The sequence below is a fragment of the Rhyacophila brunnea genome, unplaced genomic scaffold (assembly GCF_057557595.1).
Source record: "Rhyacophila brunnea isolate RB1 unplaced genomic scaffold, BYU_Rbru_1.0 scaffold_19, whole genome shotgun sequence".
In the NCBI taxonomy this organism is placed as follows: domain Eukaryota; kingdom Metazoa; phylum Arthropoda; class Insecta; order Trichoptera; family Rhyacophilidae; genus Rhyacophila; species Rhyacophila brunnea.
The window spans coordinates 28,561,286-28,583,929 of record NW_028232848.1 but is presented as its reverse complement, the minus strand read 5'-3'; the positions used below and the strand labels follow the sequence as shown (position 1 = coordinate 28,583,929).

Sequence of the window (22,644 nt, the reverse complement as noted above, 5' to 3'; positions counted from 1 at the left end):
GTATTGGTAGATATGGTATTATGATATGATTATGATATTTATCAAAGTAAATAAATAATTACACTGAATTGAGAAATAAATTTTAATTATAAGATATGGTGTAAAAGTGACCGAAAAGTGTCGAGAGACTCGTGGGCCGGGAGTTGAAATCCCGAATAGATTATCATTGTTTCACTATCAAAATTTTCATTCAAAGAATAGATCTAATACATTTATTATAAACGAAAATCTCATCTGGAATCGGCAAAGATTCACATCGAACTAGAGTGCTAATGACGATTGTTATGAAGATGTAGTGGGATCTTGAATATAACAATTTGAAAATCAGGAGAAGGTTATCATTTTTATGTCTTTTGAATTAAAATAAAAATTTGTATGAATGTTTTTATATAATATGATAAAAAGTCCCAAATGCCATGCATCTGAGGACTATAAACAATTAAATGTATTTGGTAATTTATCATAGTCAATATCTGGACATTAAAAGAACGGACCAACAGAAGACTTGATGCTTTTACATGACTGTATTGGTACAGGTAAGATGACGATTTTTCGGGATGATCCCATTACCAATTAGGCGAATTTGATACGAGATAGTAATTCAAGTGAAATTTTAGCTACGACCAAACGTAGAAAGGCTGCATACTTAAGCTACATTTTCTATTATCGTAATAATGATTTACTATAGTTCAGAATGCAATGAAAAAAAAAATCTTAGCTCAATGTTCAGGGTGTTGGTGGTCTGACACGAATGATCCAGAATTGATAGATGTACTGAGATTTGGTTCAGAAATCTTTGAAAAACGACACTAAAGTATAAGTTGAAGAAACTTAATACTATCAAGTGTGGATGCTTGGTAAAGTTTGTTTTAAATTATATAAAAAATGTTATGTATCGTGTAGAAAAAAAAATCTCTTTTCCGAGGAGCTCCTATAATTATTATAATATAATTATTTTATATACCACCATTTGTTACATGAATTTTTTTACAATATTTAGTAAGTATCTACTTATATATTTTTCATTTGATGTATTGTGTTCTTGAATGATTTGTCGAATGGATACAAATACTAGTAGAGAGAAATACTTCTCATGCGTAAGTAATTAACACACAGAAGAAAGGAAACTTGTAGGGTTGTTTGTTGAGGGGGTGCGACTACTCTAAAAGTAAAAGTGAAAACACAAAACGTTCATGGCATATATTTACAGGCAGTACAACAAATCAAGTATCACAGTTACAATAAAATTATTTTCACAAGTTTATTTCAACATACGTAGTAAGTACTTGGTCAATTTGAATTTCTTATATTCACTGAACATAATTTTTATTATCTACCAATCATAACATTAGTATGCGATGGAGATGGTTTATATGTATGTGTTAATGACATTCAAAATTAACAATATTTATTTATTCCATTTGACCAATAAACATATTATCTTATGTTATTAAAAATTGTATTATAAAAGTATTTTGACATTGAAAGTAACACAATTATTATCTTGTATATAAAAAAGATGTGGATCGAGAGAAATACGCAATACTTCGATAAACTGGGAAAAAAGTATATTATATTGAAAATGACGCATGGACTTTTATTTTAATGATATAAAATTTAACGTATGTTCGTTATTATTTATAGTTAGAATATAATAAGTAGAAAAGAGTTTTTCTAATAACGAACGAATAAAATTGGAAACTGCAAAAATTTTAAAAACTTATTACGTGATGTTTATAATAAACTATAATTATTTATAACATCTATTCTAAAATAAGTGACAAATAAAAGAACACCACAAATAAAATCATCATCGATTAGATACACATATTTTATTTTCCATAAAAATTCTACGTTCAGTATATTATTAATTTAATTCCTCCATTATCCGTAAACATTAAAAATAAGATAGAAACAATCGTCTATAGATAAGTATGACGCCGCGAAATACACCATATCATAACTTGTATTGTCAGAAGTATTTAACAAAGGTGTCCCAAGAATGATAATTTTATACCTTACACTATGGCGAATGTGCGCAAAACAGAATATCTCACAGCACAGCTGTTTATAATACAATAATATTTTTTTTTATATAGATGGAGCTTTAATTGAAACAAACAACCAGTTAGATGCAAAAATTACAAACATGGACGTTATTTATCAGCCACATTACAAATACACAATAACACTGATAATATATAATTGGGTTTAACAGTCGTAAACGTAACCATTTTCTTGTATTTTTTTTTATTACAAATTTTAAATAGATAATAATATAACATTTACCATCTTCTTAATGACTCTAAATACATTTTTTGCTCCTTCATCAACATATTACAACTCTTCATTTAGACTTTGGTCCTTACTAAGAGATGCGATCTAATACCCTAGTAGCATGATATGGTTTATATATGTTACGTTCCATAAAGGTGGCCTCTGTTTTACGTTCATGTTTACATATATTGCCACTAAACAACTTTTTATTTAAATATTTTATATAACTTGACAGCTTCAAGATCAGAGGCATGATACCTACATTAGAATTTCATCAATACAACCTGATTTTCCTTAATCAGAACCGGAAATACAGTATAATTAATATAAACTGACGTCAAATGAACTACATAATATCTCATTTACTCTTCTGAAGATGTACCATGCACATTATATTTAAAGGCGCCGTATGTACGTTACATTAAAAATATTTTAAAAAAGAAAACAGACATAGATAGTTATTTTATAATCTGGTTTGATTCATATAATATATATTTTTATAGTGTCCCAGAAATAGTTTAGTTATATTATATACTTAATTAAAAGAAAAGGTGTACATAGACTCGATTTTTTCTTTGCATCTATAAATTGTATCACTCAATTAATCATACCAGTCAAACATCAAGTAGGCTGTGATCTACTAGCTCCCAATTGTCACTACATCAACTTAAATAAATGCACGTATTAAGTACATTTGGCTGAGAACAATTTGGCGTTACAAATTAAACAACAATACCTGTTGTACTTCACCAATACAGATAAAAATACCCAATTTCCTATTCATCGTGAAAATGACAATGTTTTAATTTTCTTTTGGGTATTTTCATTGCACTCACTGTCAACCTATTTTCGTATTATACAAAAAGCATACTGGACGACAGTAAGGAGAACTGCGTCTCAGTTTAAAGCGCGAGGATCAATATTTTCTCTTTTTTACACCTGTGGTAAGTTGTGAGTGATACAATATGAATCAAGTGATACAACGAGGTCACCACGCCAGCTTTCTTATGGTTCATTTAAAAACGATTTTCAAGTAAGCCGGCTAAGAAAATAAAAATAGGAGAGCAGTTAAGGCTTTCTTTTCAAAATCTCGATTTAATCATATAAGATTACAACTGATTGAAGGGATATTATGATTTTTATATTTTAATTAGTGAATTCCGCTGGACCTATGGTGAGATCGACCAAAAATCTATCGCGCAAACGAAGCGTTGTACATACCTGTGTTAAAAGAATTCAATGGAATGTACCAGACCGTATCTTTAATATTGTAACTAAACTATTGCTGGGTTTGTGATAAAAAGAATTAAATGTGGTAATCATTATTAAAAAAAAAAAAACAAGTATTCCATATCGATGCAAGTTCAAAACAAACGGCGCCTTGAAAATCATTGTAATATTAGTTTACAGACATTAAACAGAGTCTAGCGACGATAACAATATTACTATAAAATGACACCGAGATATTGCTTCAAAACGGTATAATTCAAAAAACAATAACAATGTCAATGTATGTTAATTATTAGAGTAAAGAGTGGAGAAAGATGTATTGAAATATTATTGAAATTATCCAGTATACTAATTAAGGAAAATAAAAAATCTAGATTCATGGTTTATTGCTAGTTATAAATTTAGTCGTTATTTTTTTACTTGGGGAGCGTACACATTAAGCAAACTTGGTTGACATAATGGCAGAGGTAACGATTTTTTTCGGTAGGTAATAATTGAATTCGAAGTATACAAAAAAAAAATATCTGCAATTATTAACATATTTCATTTTACATATGCAACAGTATTTTTTTGTTAGGTTAATTACTCGCTGTAGATAAATGAACTTTATCAAAGATAACAAGTAGTATTCATATTAATTATGTTGGTTGTTTAAAATATTTTTAAAGTGCATTTTTGTTAATTAAATAAAATTTACAAAATCATTCTTCGTAAGTATGTAGTCTTTCGAATTTTCATTCGGCTTAATTATGTCTCTTAACCATTGGCATGGTAAGTATCTTGTTTCATAACAATTGCCACTCATATAAGTCATTCGATATTATTAATATTAAAAAAATATAATTAAATTCATAATATTATAGTGTGAAAATTGGTTTCAACAAACATAAACGAACATTTTTTTAGTTTAAAGTTGCTATAGTATAAAATTACCAAGTTTGCTTCGGTATACGTGGCTCAAGTAATACAATAATGATATTAATTTGATGTTCAAATTCGGTCCGAGTGTAAAATAATTCAGTAGTTGTTTTTGGTATTTCGATTTAGAATTATTCCTTTCAATAACCGTCCTCAAGAAAGTCTTCGTTCGATTATTACTACTAACATTTCAACCATTATTAGTTATTTAACGTATGAAATACTTTTGCAATCAGTCGCTTTGGTTATTTAAACAATAAAAGCAATCATGCCATTGTCCAATGATATATGATCCGAGAATATTCATTTCGTTTCCATCTCCGACAAAATTATAGAGTATTTTCAAAATACGATGTTATTACTTAATTAAACATAACAGGATTAATTGTTATATAACAAAATTATCACAGACAATAAATTAAAATTATTATTCATTAATTTGAGCAAAACTATTTAAAAACACCAAACATTCACAGCGAGTAGCGAATACTTTAGTCTTTATGTCCAGAAAATTTGTGCAATTTTCATAACATAAGTAACTATTTTTGGTCTAGATGTAATTTTATATCTGGAATAATATAATACTCGGATATTTAATTGTAAATGATTAATTCATATTTTGAAATACTAACAAACTTTATCCACAGGACGTTTAATATAGACGATAAATTATTGACTGCGAAAATTGATTACAGATTTTAATGGTTAAATAATGTAAGAAGATATTGGGGTAACATAATCAGAGATGGAAATCGTCAAGCACATAATTTTGCACATCCACTCTTACAGAACAAATAAGCAATTTTTCTGACACCTTTTGGCTGTTTCCACATTTATACATAACTGGTATACACAAGTTTTTATGACGATAAAATATAAATATATTTATATGCATAGTATATTATTTATGTTTATGAAACCTTAACATTGTTAATAATAATTATACATAATTTGTTGGTTAGAGATTGAAATGCTGTAAGAACTTGCATAAATTTAATTTCAGGAAAAGTTTATAAATCGATTCAAGATAGGTAATAATTAAAAATATTTTATCAAATAATCAATATATTCAAAAACTTATGCTTATTTGGAATAAGATTAAGTATATAAGTTTACTGATAATTTCCACTGTACAACGATCAATATTAATTATATATATATTTATAATATGTATATATAGGCTAAGTATAATGATGAATAACGATTATTATTTAGAAATAACAGTTTACATGCATTTAATTATAAATGGAACTATTCTTTTAACCAATGTGTGATGTAAGTGTGAGATTTTACATGCGATATTGAATAAGATTCATAAGTTTATTACAGATACCTTAACCATAGCTTTTATACATTTTTAAATAATGTTAAGTCGACATATTTATTAATGAAAAAAAACCCAATAGAAAACTTGGAAAAACAGCATTATTTGATATTAAAAATAATTTTCAAATAAGTAATCATTTATTAGAAAAATTTAGTTTTGAAATACTATAATTTATAAAGACAGCTTCATGACGTAAATTTGTTACATTTAAAATTTCATTTGATTTATTGCATTTTATTAAAAACATCAATGCCAAAGTTATGGGTTTATAGAAAAATAAAGTAATACTTTGTTTAACATATTAAAGCAATGTCAAAAAAAATTGCATTGAAGTTCAAAAAAATATTATGTAGGTACCTACGTAAATATAATTACATAGATAATCAAATTGGTAACATATTCAAGTATTCATACAAAGCAGGGATATTAAAACGAAATATTAAATTTTTTTACAAAAATACCTATCTATGTTTAAGAATAATAACGCAGTAATCGCGAATGTAAAAAATATAAATTGACCCAATAGTAAAAATATGTAAGAATGCCCATAAAATAGACATATGATTTTATTTTATTGGAATATAAGAAAAATAAAAATGAAATAGTTTGAGTTTGTGTAATACAAAATGAATAAAAAAGAGAAAGCATCATTATCCATGCATTGCATACAATTTATATTGGTTGCATTAGCATGTAATTGATAATTTAATAAATATTTTTTTTAAATCCTGTTTCATAACAAATTACTCCAGCCATTATCCGGCCTATGTATATTGGTTTGTGTTGAATTTGAGAATAAATGAAATAAATTATTTAGCTGGAGCCCTATTCTAAAACACCGTATTGCATTTATTTTAAAACGCCCTCGTTTATAAGACGCACCCTTATTTTTAAATATGATTAACTAAATAAAAATTACGCACCACAAAGACTTTATTACGAAAATGTAAATAATTCAATGATTCAGTTAAGTCGGAATATGAAGCTTCTTGAGATTCCGTCACTAATTTTTTAAAATCACATTTCGATTCAAGGTGGTAGGTATCTGCTGCAGTGACGTCCCGTATGAGTAGGTAGGTCATGCTTTGCATACGGGGTGGCACATTATAAAGAGCGGCGAATGAAGGAACGGTAAACATATAACAACTTTTGAGAATCATTACGATTTTCCACTAAGCAGAGAATTAAACCGCTTTATTAGAAAGCATCGACATCTTATTTTAAAGAATAATCGAATCATACAAAATTCTGACGACGTAATTATTGTTGTATTGTAATGCACATATTATAACGTGCAATAATATGAAAGTAAAAATAAAAGAGGGCGATGTTCTAAGCCTGCTTAAGGGCGGGCACTATAATACCTAGGGACGTCACTGGGTATCTGCGTTTTTGCATTTAATATTGCCCCATGTGCCATCTTGGGTGTTAAAAATGCTGTATTATGAACACCACTTTATATTGATTGTAAGACACCGTCGATTATAAGATGCGCCCCGAGTTCAGAGACACAAGAATTAAGAAGACATATTATAATCGATGAAATACAGTATTTTAATAGGAACACGCTGTAGATAGTGTTTTCTTATGATTTTAGTTTAAATCATAGTTTTGAAATCCGCGTTCCATAGATAATGATTTCCCGATTGTGAAATATTTCATTTCTACCAATGCTATATAATTTTAACAGGTTTCCCGCTTTTGATTTTTTCAGACTATTGAACTGGTACTATCAGAATCATAATGTATTTCACATTTCAAATCGGATTTCATTTGTTTGCTCAAATAGCGCCTTGACAAATTACACAAACTCAACTTACTATTATGTCAAACTAAAATAATTTTGAATCTCATAAAAGTTTTAATGATACACTCACTAATGCAATGAGCCGGATAGTTTATAGACGTAGAACTACCCCTAATCAGCCATCGTGGGGTGGGTTCTTGGCGAAATTAGCGAAAGTTCTATTTATGAATGCACGCTATGCACATAAAATGGCTACCAGAATGCAGTTATAGAGACCTGTATTCCTCCACCCGTATCGCCTACATTGAAGGTCTGACGGGTTTAAATCTAATATTCATGGACACTCCTTTGTTTATACAGTAGTATATATTTTGTTTTGCTAAATTTATGTATGCACATTATTACAGAGTAGTTGACGATGTATCTTGTGTAGTTCTACGTCAAAAACAGTACATATTCTTTTAGTAACATATTCCAATAATTCAAAATATGGAGTATATATATAATTAGAGTGCAATATAATATTTTAATGTAATGGAAGTGAAATCACTTTAGTAGGTATATTAGAACAAATTATCAAGCTATGTAGAAACAAATTATTGTACTATACTAATTCAGATACACAATCCTGTACTAAAAAAACAATGTGAAACATATAATAACGTTATTATAATTCACGAATAGAAAATAATAACATGTAATCTCAATTATTCTTTAAGCTAATAAATAAGTGAAATAAATCAGTAGAGCGTTTATTTGTTATATTCTCTTACAAAAAGACAACAGTGTCAGAAATATTTACTTATGTACTTAAAATTAATGAATTGTCAATACGTTTGGAAAATTTAACTTCTATTCTTAAAATTTCTACTTGATATTTATTCTCTAAGCACTTTCCATAAGAAATTTGTGTTTGTGCCTTCTCAAACTTTTATAATACAAAATACTATGGACTGTGTAACTGAAATAAGTAAATAATAATAACATTTTCAAACATCTAATTAATAGAATATGCAAACGCAATATTCAACAAAATACAATATAGAGCATTTAAAGTAATAATTATACATTATATATAAAAAAACAATATTTGTTAGACAAAACAGTTGAATATTATAATTGAAAAAAGTATATGTGTTATGATATTATAACAAATTAAATATTAAAAGGCATGAGCTAAATATTCACGATGTTCACTCAGAGATTTAAAAAAGAAACAACCCTTTTTGAATATTTCAATAAGGAAGTGTCCATACAATATGACGTCACGCCCTAAATGGTAGGGAATCTGATACAATGTGATATTTTGTGACGAAGGGAATGTAGAAAATCTGACGTCTCACAATTAAAATTAATTGCTACTGTACTGCTTTTAAATGCAAGTAAAAGATGAAATTTAATATGCTGTCTAAAAAGTAAATTTTCATAGTCTTAGTAGTGAAACTGAGCAAGTTATGACCAACAATGTAAAAATTGTGTCAACCCACCTCGGTCTCACCATGACAGTATTTATTAAGAATGTAAGTTTTTTTAATTAAAAATACGTGACAGTGAGCATTTAGTAAAATATGGGCATATTGGAAAAATCCTTGAAAGAATCTTTAAAGTTATTTAAAATATTAAAGTTATTAAAAATAATGTTGTAGAATAAAACGTTGACATTTTTAATAGTTCTGAGTGATCAACGTAAATATTTATTGTGTTTACGTATTTTTTTTTAGTTTTTCATTATCCTTAAAACAAATTCAGTTCGGTGCACAGTGAAAAATCACATTTTGTGCTGAGCTTAACTGTTGTGATGGAAGATTCACCATCGCAAACATAAAGAGATGTGCATAATTAATAATCTAAATTAATTATTCAACAACTTAGCTATATTCATTATTTTTAATAATAATGTTAACCAAACACAAAAAATGGTTATTAGAATACATTTCAAGGAAGTAGACAATATTATAGAAGACTCGCAGTCTTGGAACATGTTCTCGAAAAAAAAAATATTATTTACAAGACAAGCCAATAATTGTTTTAAACTAATTGGTATCGAAATAAATGTGAACGTTAAAATTATTGGGCCTTTGCCGACGACCCGGGCACATATGCGTGATTTACGATTGTATGGCATCGTTTCCTCAAAATGATAAATCAATAAAAATAACATTATCTCCATGAGAAAAATCACTAATGTGGCACCGGGATTATAATAAGTTGCACTAAACAAGTGTTTACTTAAGTTTTAATTACCAAGCAAACAGAAAAAGGATTCTGCAATTAACTTGCATGAACTGTAATTTATTAGATGAAGAATGAACACACTCATTTGGACAGAGCTGAAGGAATACCATTTAACCGTTTATGAAAATTTAGCTGTCATTATTATTATTTTTTGACAGGTTAGCGTTCACTCGAGGCGTCATCATACCCGCTCGCGCGTGTTGGCTGCCATTTTGGATCCGTCCAAAGCGGCCCATCAAAATGGCGCACGCGTACATCGATCCTTTCTTGACCATCCGCTCAACGCACAAATGACTGAAGTGACAAAATGACCTTTACGGACATTGCTGCACAGCATTAGTGCTTGCTTGCTAGGAGAACACATTTAACCGTTGCTGTAGGGTTCTGCTCAGATATTTGGTGGCGGGTTTTCAGTTCTAATGTCAGATTTTAACTTCACAAACTCTTTGGCTACTTCATCATTGTTCCTTTGTGATAAGATTCGTAAAATGGTCCAACCCGTTTCATCCATTTGAATGCGGCTTCCCAGGGATAGCCAGCATGCACATGAACCCTGGAAATGAGAAAATTTATATTAGAGAGTGGTGCTTAAAAGCATTTTATTGAAGAAGGTCATTCATAACTGGGCTGCGTTATATGAATTTCTTGCAATATGCAATAAGACGCTCCAATTGGCCATTGTGGCGACTAGTTAGGATTGCTCTATAGGACCAAAAGCTGTACATGTGGTTTGCATCATGTAGTTCTCCACCACATGGGCATGTTAATTGAAGGATAAGTCCTAGCTTAAATAGCTTGGCAGCCAGTCCACCGTAGCCAGTCGACTGAATCGACTGGGGTAGGTAGTTAGGTCAGTATGTTGGCATATAAGACGTGCCTGTCTTTCTGTTTAAATTAAGGATATGGGCGCCTATGATAACGTCCACAAGAAAAGGTGGAAATGTTAACACTAATTTGACCAATATCTACGCGGGCTTAAAGAATTATTAATAATTATTTACGTTGCTATTACCTGATCAACAATATCTTTTAGTTGCATGACAGCTACTCCCACCAGTCTATCCTCTCTTGCAAAGCAGTAGTCTTTTACGCAAACATGGAGTTCAAAAAGTCCAAGTTGCTCTTCTCCTCCAATCATACTGGAATGATAATTGGATAACATCACACAATGTTACAATGGAATTGGGTATATTATGTATGTTATATAGAGCTTCTGAAGGGTTTCAACCCTGAATTGAATTGGTAATATTTATTAGCCTAGTTTATTTAATTATTATAAAGGATGACATCTCTCGGTGATTTAATTTACCTGAGAAACTAAACCTTAGACTCACACCAAAATAGAGTGAGTTAATTTAAAAAAGATGGCAGTGTTATATACATTTACAATAGTATGGAATTAAACCATTAAAATTACATAATATTATATTATTATATATTACGAGAGTAGGAATTATGTGACTACTTACAAGTGGAAGGTCTCATTGAACTTAGGACTCCAGTTATTCGATTTTGACTTTGTGGCGAACTTTCGTTTCTTGTCAGCTAGATGGGGTCCAATAAGATTGACTTCCACAAACGGTCTGAACATTCCCGAAGCTATCTGCCATTTCAAGTCATTTGCAGCGATAACTATAAAAATATTCAAAAAATATACAATTATTATGACGTACCTACTAATCAATAATATTAAATAATATATTGTTCGAAAAAAAAACAGATGAACAAGAAGTTATTAGCAAGAAGAGCAGAGAGATGGAACTTTGTTGAACTTGAAAAAATATCAAAATTTATAGTTTTTTTATACTATACCATTTTTTAACCATTTTTTTAGCTTGTGATAATATCAAAAAAGAACGATGTTAATAAGAAAGATGTAGTTGCTGGCATTACTTAATAATTATCAAAATCTACTTCATTTCAATTTTTTTTACTGTTTTAAATTATATAAAAACATTAAAAGAATATCTTAAAAATTAAAAAAAACTTGTAAAATGTAAATACATCAAAGGATCTTATCTCATTATTACATAATAATAATGTATATTATGGTTATATTTATTAATTATCTTTTACGTATGTACTAATGTTTAATGTGTATATCACAGAACAGATAATAAATAGAATACATATTACTATATTCAATACGCCGCATGGTGAAGCAGGCTTTTGAATGTGTGAGTGTCCTACGAAAATGAAGCACGCATTATGCACGTGCAATAGTGTGTGTAATACACCAACATTAAATGAGCGTAAATGCATAAACCGAGAGCAGTTTTCAGTATTCGACGTTAAACGTATTCTAGACACGTGTGTAAGTTTAACCCGGCTTCATCCTTACTCGAGTCGGTTACCTGCTATCGCCTTACCCGTTGTGTATTTCAGTTCTCATTATTTCTGAGTTCCCTGGTGTAAATTCCCTGTATTTTACAACGCTTTTCTTAGCTCGTATTCTTATTTGTCCGGTGGTTGTTTGTCCGGTACAAATCTTGCAATCGATTTTTAACTAATTTCCCGACTAACTAAACTTTTAGAATATATCAGAACACGGTGCCAATGCATTTTTTTAGATGTGATATCCGTAAAAAGTAAAACTATTATTGGTTGCTAAGTGAGTTCTAGCAACTAACTTATTAATAATATGTACGGGCGTTACCAGGGACGGCTCTTGTATAGGAGCAAAGGTGCACTGATCTCCCAAATTATTACGTAACTATGTAATAATAAGTACGTATTCAAATACCTACATATTGTATGAATTAATTATTGTAAAATATCTTTAATTTGTCGCCCGTCTGCACGCATAAAATGCGCGTAATTTCTGGCGGCCTGCATGTATGCGTAGGTACGTCCTTCGTAGTATTAATTGTGCAGGAGAGAAATCGAACCGCCTGGCGATGATTTTTTTTTCACGCTGCCGATAATGTGGGCTCAGTTGTGATCTTTTTTTATTTCCGAACGTGCAATATTTACCTCACTTGGGACACTGTGCCTCCCAATCTGAGCTTACGAGCGCAGACGACATTTCACGACAATGCTGTGTTTGACTGGCGCGAATAATAACAACTCACAAACGCTTTTGAAGTCGGTACAAGATTCCCGCGTAATATTTCAAATTATTATATTATTATTTCGTACGTTATGAGGTAAATGCTACGTTGTTTGCCATATAATATTGAATCGATCAAAATATCGATTAGAGTGATATTGTGTTCATTAAGTTAGGTGTAGCAATCTCAACATACAAATACCAATTTTATAATTATTCTACCTTTAAAAATTAAATAATTTTATTATGCCTAGAGCAAAGTAAACTTGTAAGTAAGTAATTGATAAACTATTAATAACCTTTACATAATATAATATACATACTACAATTTTTTAGGTACCTACTTATACTACTCTAAGAGAAGTAGTTATTTAACAAAAGCGTTACATTGTAACAATTTCTACAATATTAGGTATTTCAATAGTGTATGTGGAGTATGAGCGTTATTTTGAACGTAAAAGAGGATAAAATATTTTTTAAGAAGATGAACAAAGCAATTTTCCAATGTCAATTATTGAAGAAAAGAAATATAAATTATTCTATCAAATACAATATTCGTGTTACCGAAGTATTTTTCATTTTGAATACGTCTTTCAAATCAGTCCCATTTAGAGTGCAATTCTGGAGTTGAGGTGTACAAAGTATTAGCAATTTTTTAACAGATAGTAACTATATCCCGTTGAAAAATCACCGATCCATAGTATTTATCAAAATGATACAGCGCGTAGGTATATGCGGAGAATGTGGGATGCAAATAACCGAAAGGGGAGTATAAGATATGCCCGAATTGCGTCAGTATGTGAACTTCAACCGACCATAACCCGCGTACTACCTATCGGAGCTACACAAATGAGGAGTTTACGGCCAATTTGGACCAATGACATATTGTCTAAAATACTTGCATCAGTTATAATTTATGGAAGTTAGGAGTGTCATACGTGGAAACTACGTTGGCACATATGAAATGTATTACAATAAAAATCGAAAAGAGTTTGTATGCCTTTTGCATCATACCTATCATATCCAGAAGCTTGGACTTTATAACTTTGACAATAAATAAATGCTGTCGGTGAATGTGAGCGTCGTTTCGTTTCTCAACCCCCCCCCAATATGTATTATATATTTAAGCATAAGCCTACCTCCACTCTGAAGGCTATTGCCGATTTTTTTCAATACCACAAAAACGAAAATGCATGTCTTTGCATGCACTCCCTAATTTTATGATCACCGGCCGCCACTGGGCGTTACTATGGAAATCAATATGACATGTCAAAATGACATTTCAGTATTATTTCTATCAAGTACAATTTTTGTGATCGTTTAAGCTAGTCAAGTCAAGTTTATATGATTCAACAGAAAATTTAAAAACGATGTGTGTAAAAAGTTCTTTTTATCTTGTAATTATATCTATTTAGTTATGTTAAAAAGTCATAATTAAAATTATCATATAATAAGGTATACATGTGGTGAGTGGTTTAACATGTATTATACGTAGGTATATTTGTACATACTTACCTAACAGATTATAATATGTTAAAAAATCGCCATATAAGATATAATTTGGAAATTATCTAAAGAACGCAGTTATTTACTAAGTAGCCGTCAAAAAGACATAAATAATAAATACATACAAGATAAAAAGAACTTTTTATATAAAACGTTTTTAAATTTTCTGTTGAATCATATAAACTTGACTTGACTAGCTTAAACGATCAAAAAAATTTGTACTTGATAGAAATAATACTGAAATGTCATTTTGACATTTCATATTGATTTCCATAGTAACGCACGTATATATTAATAATTTAGTTGCTAGGACCCTAGATCCCTAGCAGCCAAAAATAGTGGATTGGATTACGGATTTCTTCCGAAATAACTTTTCATACAAAACAGAATTAACTGAAAATGAATTCAATTCTACTTAAAGATGGCTAAAAGTATTAAAAGAATGCATAGATATATTCTAAAAGTTTCAAATGTCTAGCTAGTCGGAAAGTTAGTTAAAAATCGATTGCAAGATTTGTACTGTACAAACAAGAATACGAGCTAATAAAAACGTTGTAAGGTAAGCAATTAATAGGTGAATATTTTAATTAAATGATTGGCTCATATTGTGATGTTTTCTCATTTCGTATATAATGCATAATATATTAAATTTGATAATCACATAACGTCAGCTGAGTGTTATAAGTATAAAATACATTAATGTAATAAGGGCAATGCAGTACCTTTGACAGTGACTTTATGTTCACCCGTTGAAGGATGTGTAAACAGGTCCACTTGGAGTGACACTTCTCCCACGCTACCCTCTTCTGAAGCTGTGGTATCTAAAGTAATATATAAAAAAACAACAATAATTAATCGTAAAATTCAAATATATGTTATAAACCCTTTTAAATGTATTTCAATAAAAAATATTTTTAATAAAGAGAATATTGTATTTCTTTTTATCGAATATTCGATCCTAAGAAGATCATCGGGAGGTTGTATAAACATTTTTTTTTACGATAAACGGATGTTAGCCACTTGCTCAATCTATTCGGTCCATACTCTGGGTCCAAACACATATTGGATAACAACATGTGAATTTGCCAGACCCGGGATTCGAACCCGGAACCCTCGACATTATAAGCCGACGCAATAACCGCTTGACGACCTTGAGGGGTTTTAAACCAGCTTGTCTCACTGTAACATATTATTTATAAGTAATACAAAAAGTCTCCTCTAATGACAAAATATGAGTAGATTATTTTATTCACATGTTTGCAAAAATGCTTTTTAAATCTTTTATTGGGAGTTATCATGAAGATTTATCTTTGTAAAAAAATATTAATTGTAAATTTTAATGCGGTATATTTTTGTGAACACAATATTATTATGTTGCAATATTTTTTTTTTTGCTTAATTGAAAATACAATTGAACTAAAAAAAAATCAAGGTACTGTTCGGTTATGAGGAATACAGCGGAAAACACAATATTTTGAAAATACCCGATATACTGGATTATTTGTTAGTCTGGGTTAGTTTAGGTTAGGTTAGGGTGGGTTAGGTTAGGTTAGGTTAAGTTAGGTTAGGTTAGATTAGGTTAGGTTTGGTTAGGTTAACCTAACAAATAATCCAGTATATCGGCTATTTTCAAAATGTGTTTGCCGCTGTATTCCTCATAACCGAACAGTACCAAAATCAATATAATATTGTAAAACACGCATTGAATATTTTAACAATGTTAGACTGTTATTAATTCTGAATGTGATATAAAATTATGAATGAGGTAATATATTATTATGAATCTCCTCGTAAAAAGTTCTGACTTCTAGCTAATCTAGATATAAGCAAGCAATTTATAAAAGTAGGTATCGAAATCTTTGTGTTGTGTGAGAAAAATCAAAAGCACTAGCTATAAAAGATCTACAATAATGTTATGTTCAAAAGTACTTACCATACAATTACAATAATTAATCAGATAGTTATTAAATAAATAGCATAATTACAATAACGTATTATTATTTTTAAACATATCTAAATCTATTGACCTAGGACAATCACGAGTTATGTATAATATATAAAATTAATTTTGTATTATGTTATTAGTAATTATATTATATTACAGTATTTTATTGCTAAAATGCTCAGGTTAGTCATATAATGGCAACTTAAATTAAAATTACAATAATAATAATAATAGGCTATAATGAAAAATAGTCTTTATGACAATTATATACATACTCACCTTGCCTAATGCATACAATAACAAATTTTTAATCGACTACATAATATGAAAATCGTATTGTGTCACTTTGATAAATTACTGGATTAACTTGAAATAACAGAGTATTTAACAAAATATGTATTTAACTTTGTTAAAAGCAGTCGCAATTCAATTTTCAAACTGTACAATGAATTGATGACATATTTTCATATTGTAGAAATCGTTGAATAATAAATATTTTATTATTTTTCACTATAAAAGAAACATAATAATATGCTGCAATCAAAATCATTGGTATTACTATTTAGAATCAGTGAATAAAAATACTTTTGAAAATAGTGTACTTTTAATATAATATTTTGAAAATTTTATATTGAAAAAAACGCATATTCCAAGTGCAAAGCGTAAAAATTGGTGTTATAAAAGTGCTTTTGTGCAATTATTGTCACTTATACTATCTTATTGCATAATAAATTGTGTACAGTAAATTTGAGCTATATGTATTTAAAATATTTTTTGCCGGTGGAAATGATTTTCTTTTTTAAGTTTTAATGAAATTGATATTCACAATTTATTACGTGATATCTGTAAATTTATGATTTTTTTTAAAGTAATACTTTATATTAATATTATTATAATATTACAATGAAATAAATTACAACGAAGCATACAGAGTGAATGACAATCGCTATAAACTTTATAATATCTCAACTGTCAGTTAATTATTATTAGTTAATTAAGTGTTATTGCCATTTCCTTCAGGACGTTTTATAAAGCGTAAAAACTGGTTAAATTGTACTAAATATAAAATAGAAATAACAAGTATAACGATAATATTTGGCTGACAATTTATACACAAAGATTTCAGCGATTGTCACTCAGTTTGTAGGGCGTTTTAGAGCTCAACTAAGTTATAACCTAAAATAACAAGAAGTAGGTTCAACTTAGTGAAAATGCAAAACTTCTACAAAACGCATACAAAATTAGAAACTATAGTAGGTGATACCTAAAAGCGGAATAATGTAGCTAAGCTACGGACTCAATGGAAACTCTACAATTTTTTAATGTGATGTAATGCTAATGGTAATTATATCACAAAAGTATCGAGTATTTGGATAATAGTAAAGAATTATTATCAAACATTTTTTTTTGATAAGCTTAACATTTGTCATGATTTTTGATTTCTTTAATAATTACTTACTCCAAGTTCTACGCCTAAAAATAAGTGGGATGGTGCAGCAAAAGTTTGGTTCAATAAATGATATCAAAGAATATCTAAATTAAACTGTAATATTAATTTGTTGAATTTTATAACAATTGACGAGTCTATTACAAAAAGGCATTTATTTGTCAATTTTTATAGAAATCGACATTTGAATGCCATATTGCGGCCGTTCACGATATCTATCTATATATGTTTTTGGATTTTACAAATTAATACGTCATAGGTCAGATGATATTGAAGTGTGAAAAATCGTTTGTTTCTACAAAAACGTCATATGTCACTGACAAATAACTTTTTTGTGAGAAAAATATGTTTGTTTCGGTTGAAAATCGTAAGTTTTATGATAATTTGATAGGATCTGAAGACCACATAGACCATGATATTGAGGTGTGTGAAAATAGTAGTGGAGATGAAATTTGATTTATAAATCCATTAAATATTTTTCTAATATATTATACAGTATAATAATCAAAAAAAAAATATTTGGTCATTAAAATTTAAAATCTATATTTTACTCTAAGAGCCAAGAGCTTTATTTTTAATTATTCATAGTTAGTACTGTTGTAAGCATGTCTGATTTTTAAATAAAATAGCTTTTTAAATTAAAAAATGATTGATTTTTCAGCTGTTTTCTTATAAGTCAAAGAGTTGCTATGTTTAGTATTTTTTTTCTCATACTTCTAGATCCTATTTTGAAATATTTCTTTCTTTAAACCATGTCTTATATACTTCACTAATAAATATATTTTTAAATTTTAAATACCCAAGATGGACAGTTTTTTCTCTCTCCTGAAAAATCGTGTTTTTTGACAAATGCCCTTTTTGTAATAGACCCGTCAATTGATACCTATTAAATATAATTAATTATTATGGGTTTGATTTAAATATTTTATTGATATGTAAAAATTGCCGCATTTATCGATAGCATGAATCAAGATGGATCAAGAATTACATATTAATTTGGGCTACGTGTGTTTGTATATATTTGGAGTTAACCTTGGCGACTGGTCTTTCGCCGAGCGGCTCTTAGAGGCTCCTCGAGGCCCTCCTGTCCGTCTTCATCATCCCGGTCGCTCGCCACCGATCGTTGTCTCATTAACGTGTCTTTGTTATTAAGTGGCACTGGAGGGTGGTCATAAATTACATTGTAGCTATGCGACACATTTACTTAAAGTAATACAATTCAACCCAATTACAACTTACGCATCCGTGGCCTATGAGAATCAATAATTAACAGCTTAATTATAAAACATTTTAAATCATTCACCAAGGCAGATAGTTGCCTCATTATTTGCTTATTATAATAATTCAACATACTATATTAATCTAACTTGATAGATAACATAGTGGTATTCAAACTGTGTACCGTGGTGCCGTTATTACCATTTTATAAGGCACCGTGATAAAATATTTAAAAACAAAAAAGTTTAAAAACTACTGCTGTATCATATTTAAAAGAAATACCAAGTTGATAATTTCAAAGAAGATTAACAACCTTTACAATTTCGTTGCACGTTTTGAACCGGTACACTGCCTGTGTTTTCTATCTATAAGGCCATGACTAGTAGCCACACTAATCTAATACAGTTTGTATGACAGGTTCGCACACGACGTCTTTGCGTCGAACATGTGCGTCTAGCTGGGGTAGTGACTAGACGCCACCACCGACTATAGATATACCAGTACACATACAATCATGTATTTTGGCAGTCATTACTACAGTACGTGGACTAAAAAATGTACATGCCATCGGTCACAGCCACAAGTGGCGCAGTTTTTGTGCATGGTAAAATGGACTAATTTTATTATAATACAATTTTTATACATTCTGAAAGACCTTCAATATTTCATGTGCACCCGGTAGTTTAAAAAATAGTAAAATAGTACTTATATAAGTTAATTTATTCAGTACTATCTAAAAGTCATACACGTTTCTTGTAAAGTATCAATAATACGGTCATTGATTATTTCAGTTAGATATAGTATTTTCAGTTACTGTTTAGCCAGCAGATAAAATGACAGTAAAAAACTGAGTAACAAGAATTAAACGAATTTATTTCAAGTAAACCTGAATAATATGAAGAAAAAACCTAATACAATATTGGTACCTAAAATACATAAGTCGACAATATTGATAAAATACACACCTTCGTTGAGTTGACTTGTGACAAACGTCTTAATTAGCGCATCTGTGGTTTGTGTATACAGTGACAGTGCGTATCGGAGTGACTGAAGTTCTGGACTTCGCTCCAAGAAGGTCTTCTTCAATCCGTTTCCACCTGCGTGGAAGTACAGCTTGATGGTGTCCAAAGCTGCATCCAATACTGCGCACTGCTTCGGTGAAAGGTTTCGCTCCACCACTGTCAGATGCTGAAAATAATGAATGAAGATATTAAAAATAAGCTCAGAAATTCTTTTACGATTAATTACCAGTCGTAAACGAGGATATAAGACTATCTACCTGCTACAATTTATAGCGACACTTCAGATTAATATTAACTAAAGCTGTGGTAAGCTTTATTAGGCCAATATTAAAAAGGGTCTTCGGAATCATATTTATACTATGTAGATGAAAAACTACGATTTTTCTATGCTGTATGATGATTTCTCCGTCGTTTAACACATGAAAGCGGTGCAACTTTGCCATGCGTTAAAACTATACCTCAGCTGAGGCATGGTCTAAAAAGATCGTAACTACGCGACGTGCGGGTTGTGCTAATGACGCGTGCCGAACGGAACATAACTTGTCATAAAAATTCAATATGCGTCCATATAGTGTTATGTTTATTGTTATATTAGTAATAATAATAATATATTCATTGGCATGTTTTCTTTTTCGAGTACATGCATAACGTTTTTTAGGCATCTTTCCACGATATAAGAATATATTATTACGACGCCATCCCAAAAAAAATCGACGTGCTATCACCTCGAATGCCGCTCGGCGATTGGTTACGGATGCAAAATTTCGTCCCACATATTGTTGAAATTATTTGCTCTTTCACTTATGTATGCTCTCAACGATGCAAGACACTCATTGACTAAAGAGGTTTCTCTTAGATCAATAACCACATTTCGTTGTAGCGCCGATTATGAGGATGATTGTTGAGAAAAAAGGTATTTGTCTATATTATAAGTATTTAGTTGAAGTACCTAATATTGATGACAAATTATTCATCAACCAGAGAAGTTATTTCATTTAAGATTTCACTTATGCATAAAAAAGAATATTATATGCATTAATCGACTCATCTAGTGGTAACCGATGAGGCTAATGATGATGAGTCTAAAACTAGCCTAACCGGTGTTACGTTACATCCAGACGGTCTGATTTTATCAGTTTTTTTTAATTCCTAAATAGAACGCGCGCATTAAATTTTGAACAATCAAAAATCCATAGTGGAAAAATTATTTTTACATCTAACACGCGCAGATGCAATTTTTTCTGGTACTAAGCAATTAGGCAAAGTAAATATATGATTGTTGTTACAGTTGCTATCGAGGAGTGTATTTACATCAACAATATTGCATCGCTTTATCTTGCTCGGCGCCCATACGAATTTGTCTAGTTTTCTCTCAAAACTCGCGAATTCACGCGAATTTGGTATGTTTATTTGAAGGCAAGGTAAAGTTTCTAAACATGAAATGTAGGCATCTATATGCACTGCCCAATTTATTAATGGTTGGATAGCTTGGCAATCCACCATCCTGCTACTCACAAGACGGAATTATGTTGTAGACATATGACAAACCAACAGATGACACAATAGCAACCAAATTACTCCAAACACCGGAACAAAAAATGTCTATAATTAGGACAAAAAATATTTACCTCTTTGGATATATCCATAACGCCGGAAAGTGCATGTTTGACATCTTGTTTGCCAGCCATACTGTTTTTGAACAGTCTCGACATGTCTTCAATTTTAGCATTGGCCGCGAGGTTTTTAGCATTATCAGTCAGGTTTTTAAACATCATCTGAAAAAGACATAATAATAATAATATACATAAATTTAACACACTTTCCCACTTATCCTTGGCAATTATTGATTAGATATAAATATACTATATATAATACATGACAAAAAAAAATCATTGAAAATGTAATATCAAAGTATGGTTATAGATTACATGTATAAAACGTGTGAAGTGAAGTCATAAATTGGGACACAAACATAGACCCCTCCAAACCAACCCGCCCGGCATCACACTCGACCTTAATCGAGCGTATCACAAGGCCCTACGTTTGGTGTGAAGCATCAGCAGTTTTTTACGCATGGGAATGTCTCATGAGCAGATGCACAAGACTGAGGTCGCCACGCTCTCAAGTGAGCTTTAACCGAGTTTACTAAAAGACGTTATTATTTAATAAAAAGTGTCATGGGAGAGAAAGGCACTTAACATAAATAAATGAATTGCATGATATATTATAAGATATAAAAAAACAAATCTAAAACAATACGGGCAAACAAAATTATGTGAATAGATCTTGACGTCTGCAATAAGACGCCGAAAATTGTTTAAATGCAATATAATTGGCCTTTGTAGCGACCAGCTTGGATAGCCCGATGAGCCCAACAGCTGGTTGGACTGATTTAAGCATCTCTTCCCTCTCGGAGCACATTCTTGGACAGGTAATAACACTTATTAGCCATAGTCGATCGTCTCGGCATGCGACAACTTCTGATCATGAAACGGGAATATCAATATCCAATACTGGCTGACCGATCAAACGTATCTAACTTACGGCTAGTAGAATACAAAACGCACACACTGAAATATTAATTTATCGATTAAATTATACTGTATTCCGTACTTGTAAGAAACATTTATTTACAAGGCAATAAAGGCATAATATAATAATATCTCAAACACTATTCAACGAATATTGATAAAACTTGCACTGCTTATATACTACATTGTTGA

At 30.2% G+C, this 22,644-nt stretch overlaps 1 protein-coding gene across 1 annotated transcript in view; it reads right to left on the bottom strand.

The window, feature by feature from the left end:
• Nucleotides 1–9,225: 9,225 nt before the first annotated feature.
• The window catches only part of unc-13 (protein unc13 homolog), a 364,668-nt gene continuing 351,249 nt past the window's right edge, over nt 9,226–22,644 (bottom strand). Inside the window, exons 22-28 of the mRNA XM_085945792.1 lie at nt 21,550–21,696; nt 19,865–20,087; nt 18,714–18,839; nt 15,012–15,110; nt 11,204–11,366; nt 10,747–10,873; nt 9,226–10,287 (exon numbers count right to left, since the gene is read on the bottom strand). Coding sequence (XP_085801918.1) covers nt 10,123–10,287; nt 10,747–10,873; nt 11,204–11,366; nt 15,012–15,110; nt 18,714–18,839; nt 19,865–20,087; nt 21,550–21,696 — 1,050 coding nt within the window. The 3' untranslated portion in view covers nt 9,226–10,122. The remainder of the gene's footprint in view (nt 10,288–10,746; nt 10,874–11,203; nt 11,367–15,011; nt 15,111–18,713; nt 18,840–19,864; nt 20,088–21,549; nt 21,697–22,644) is intronic.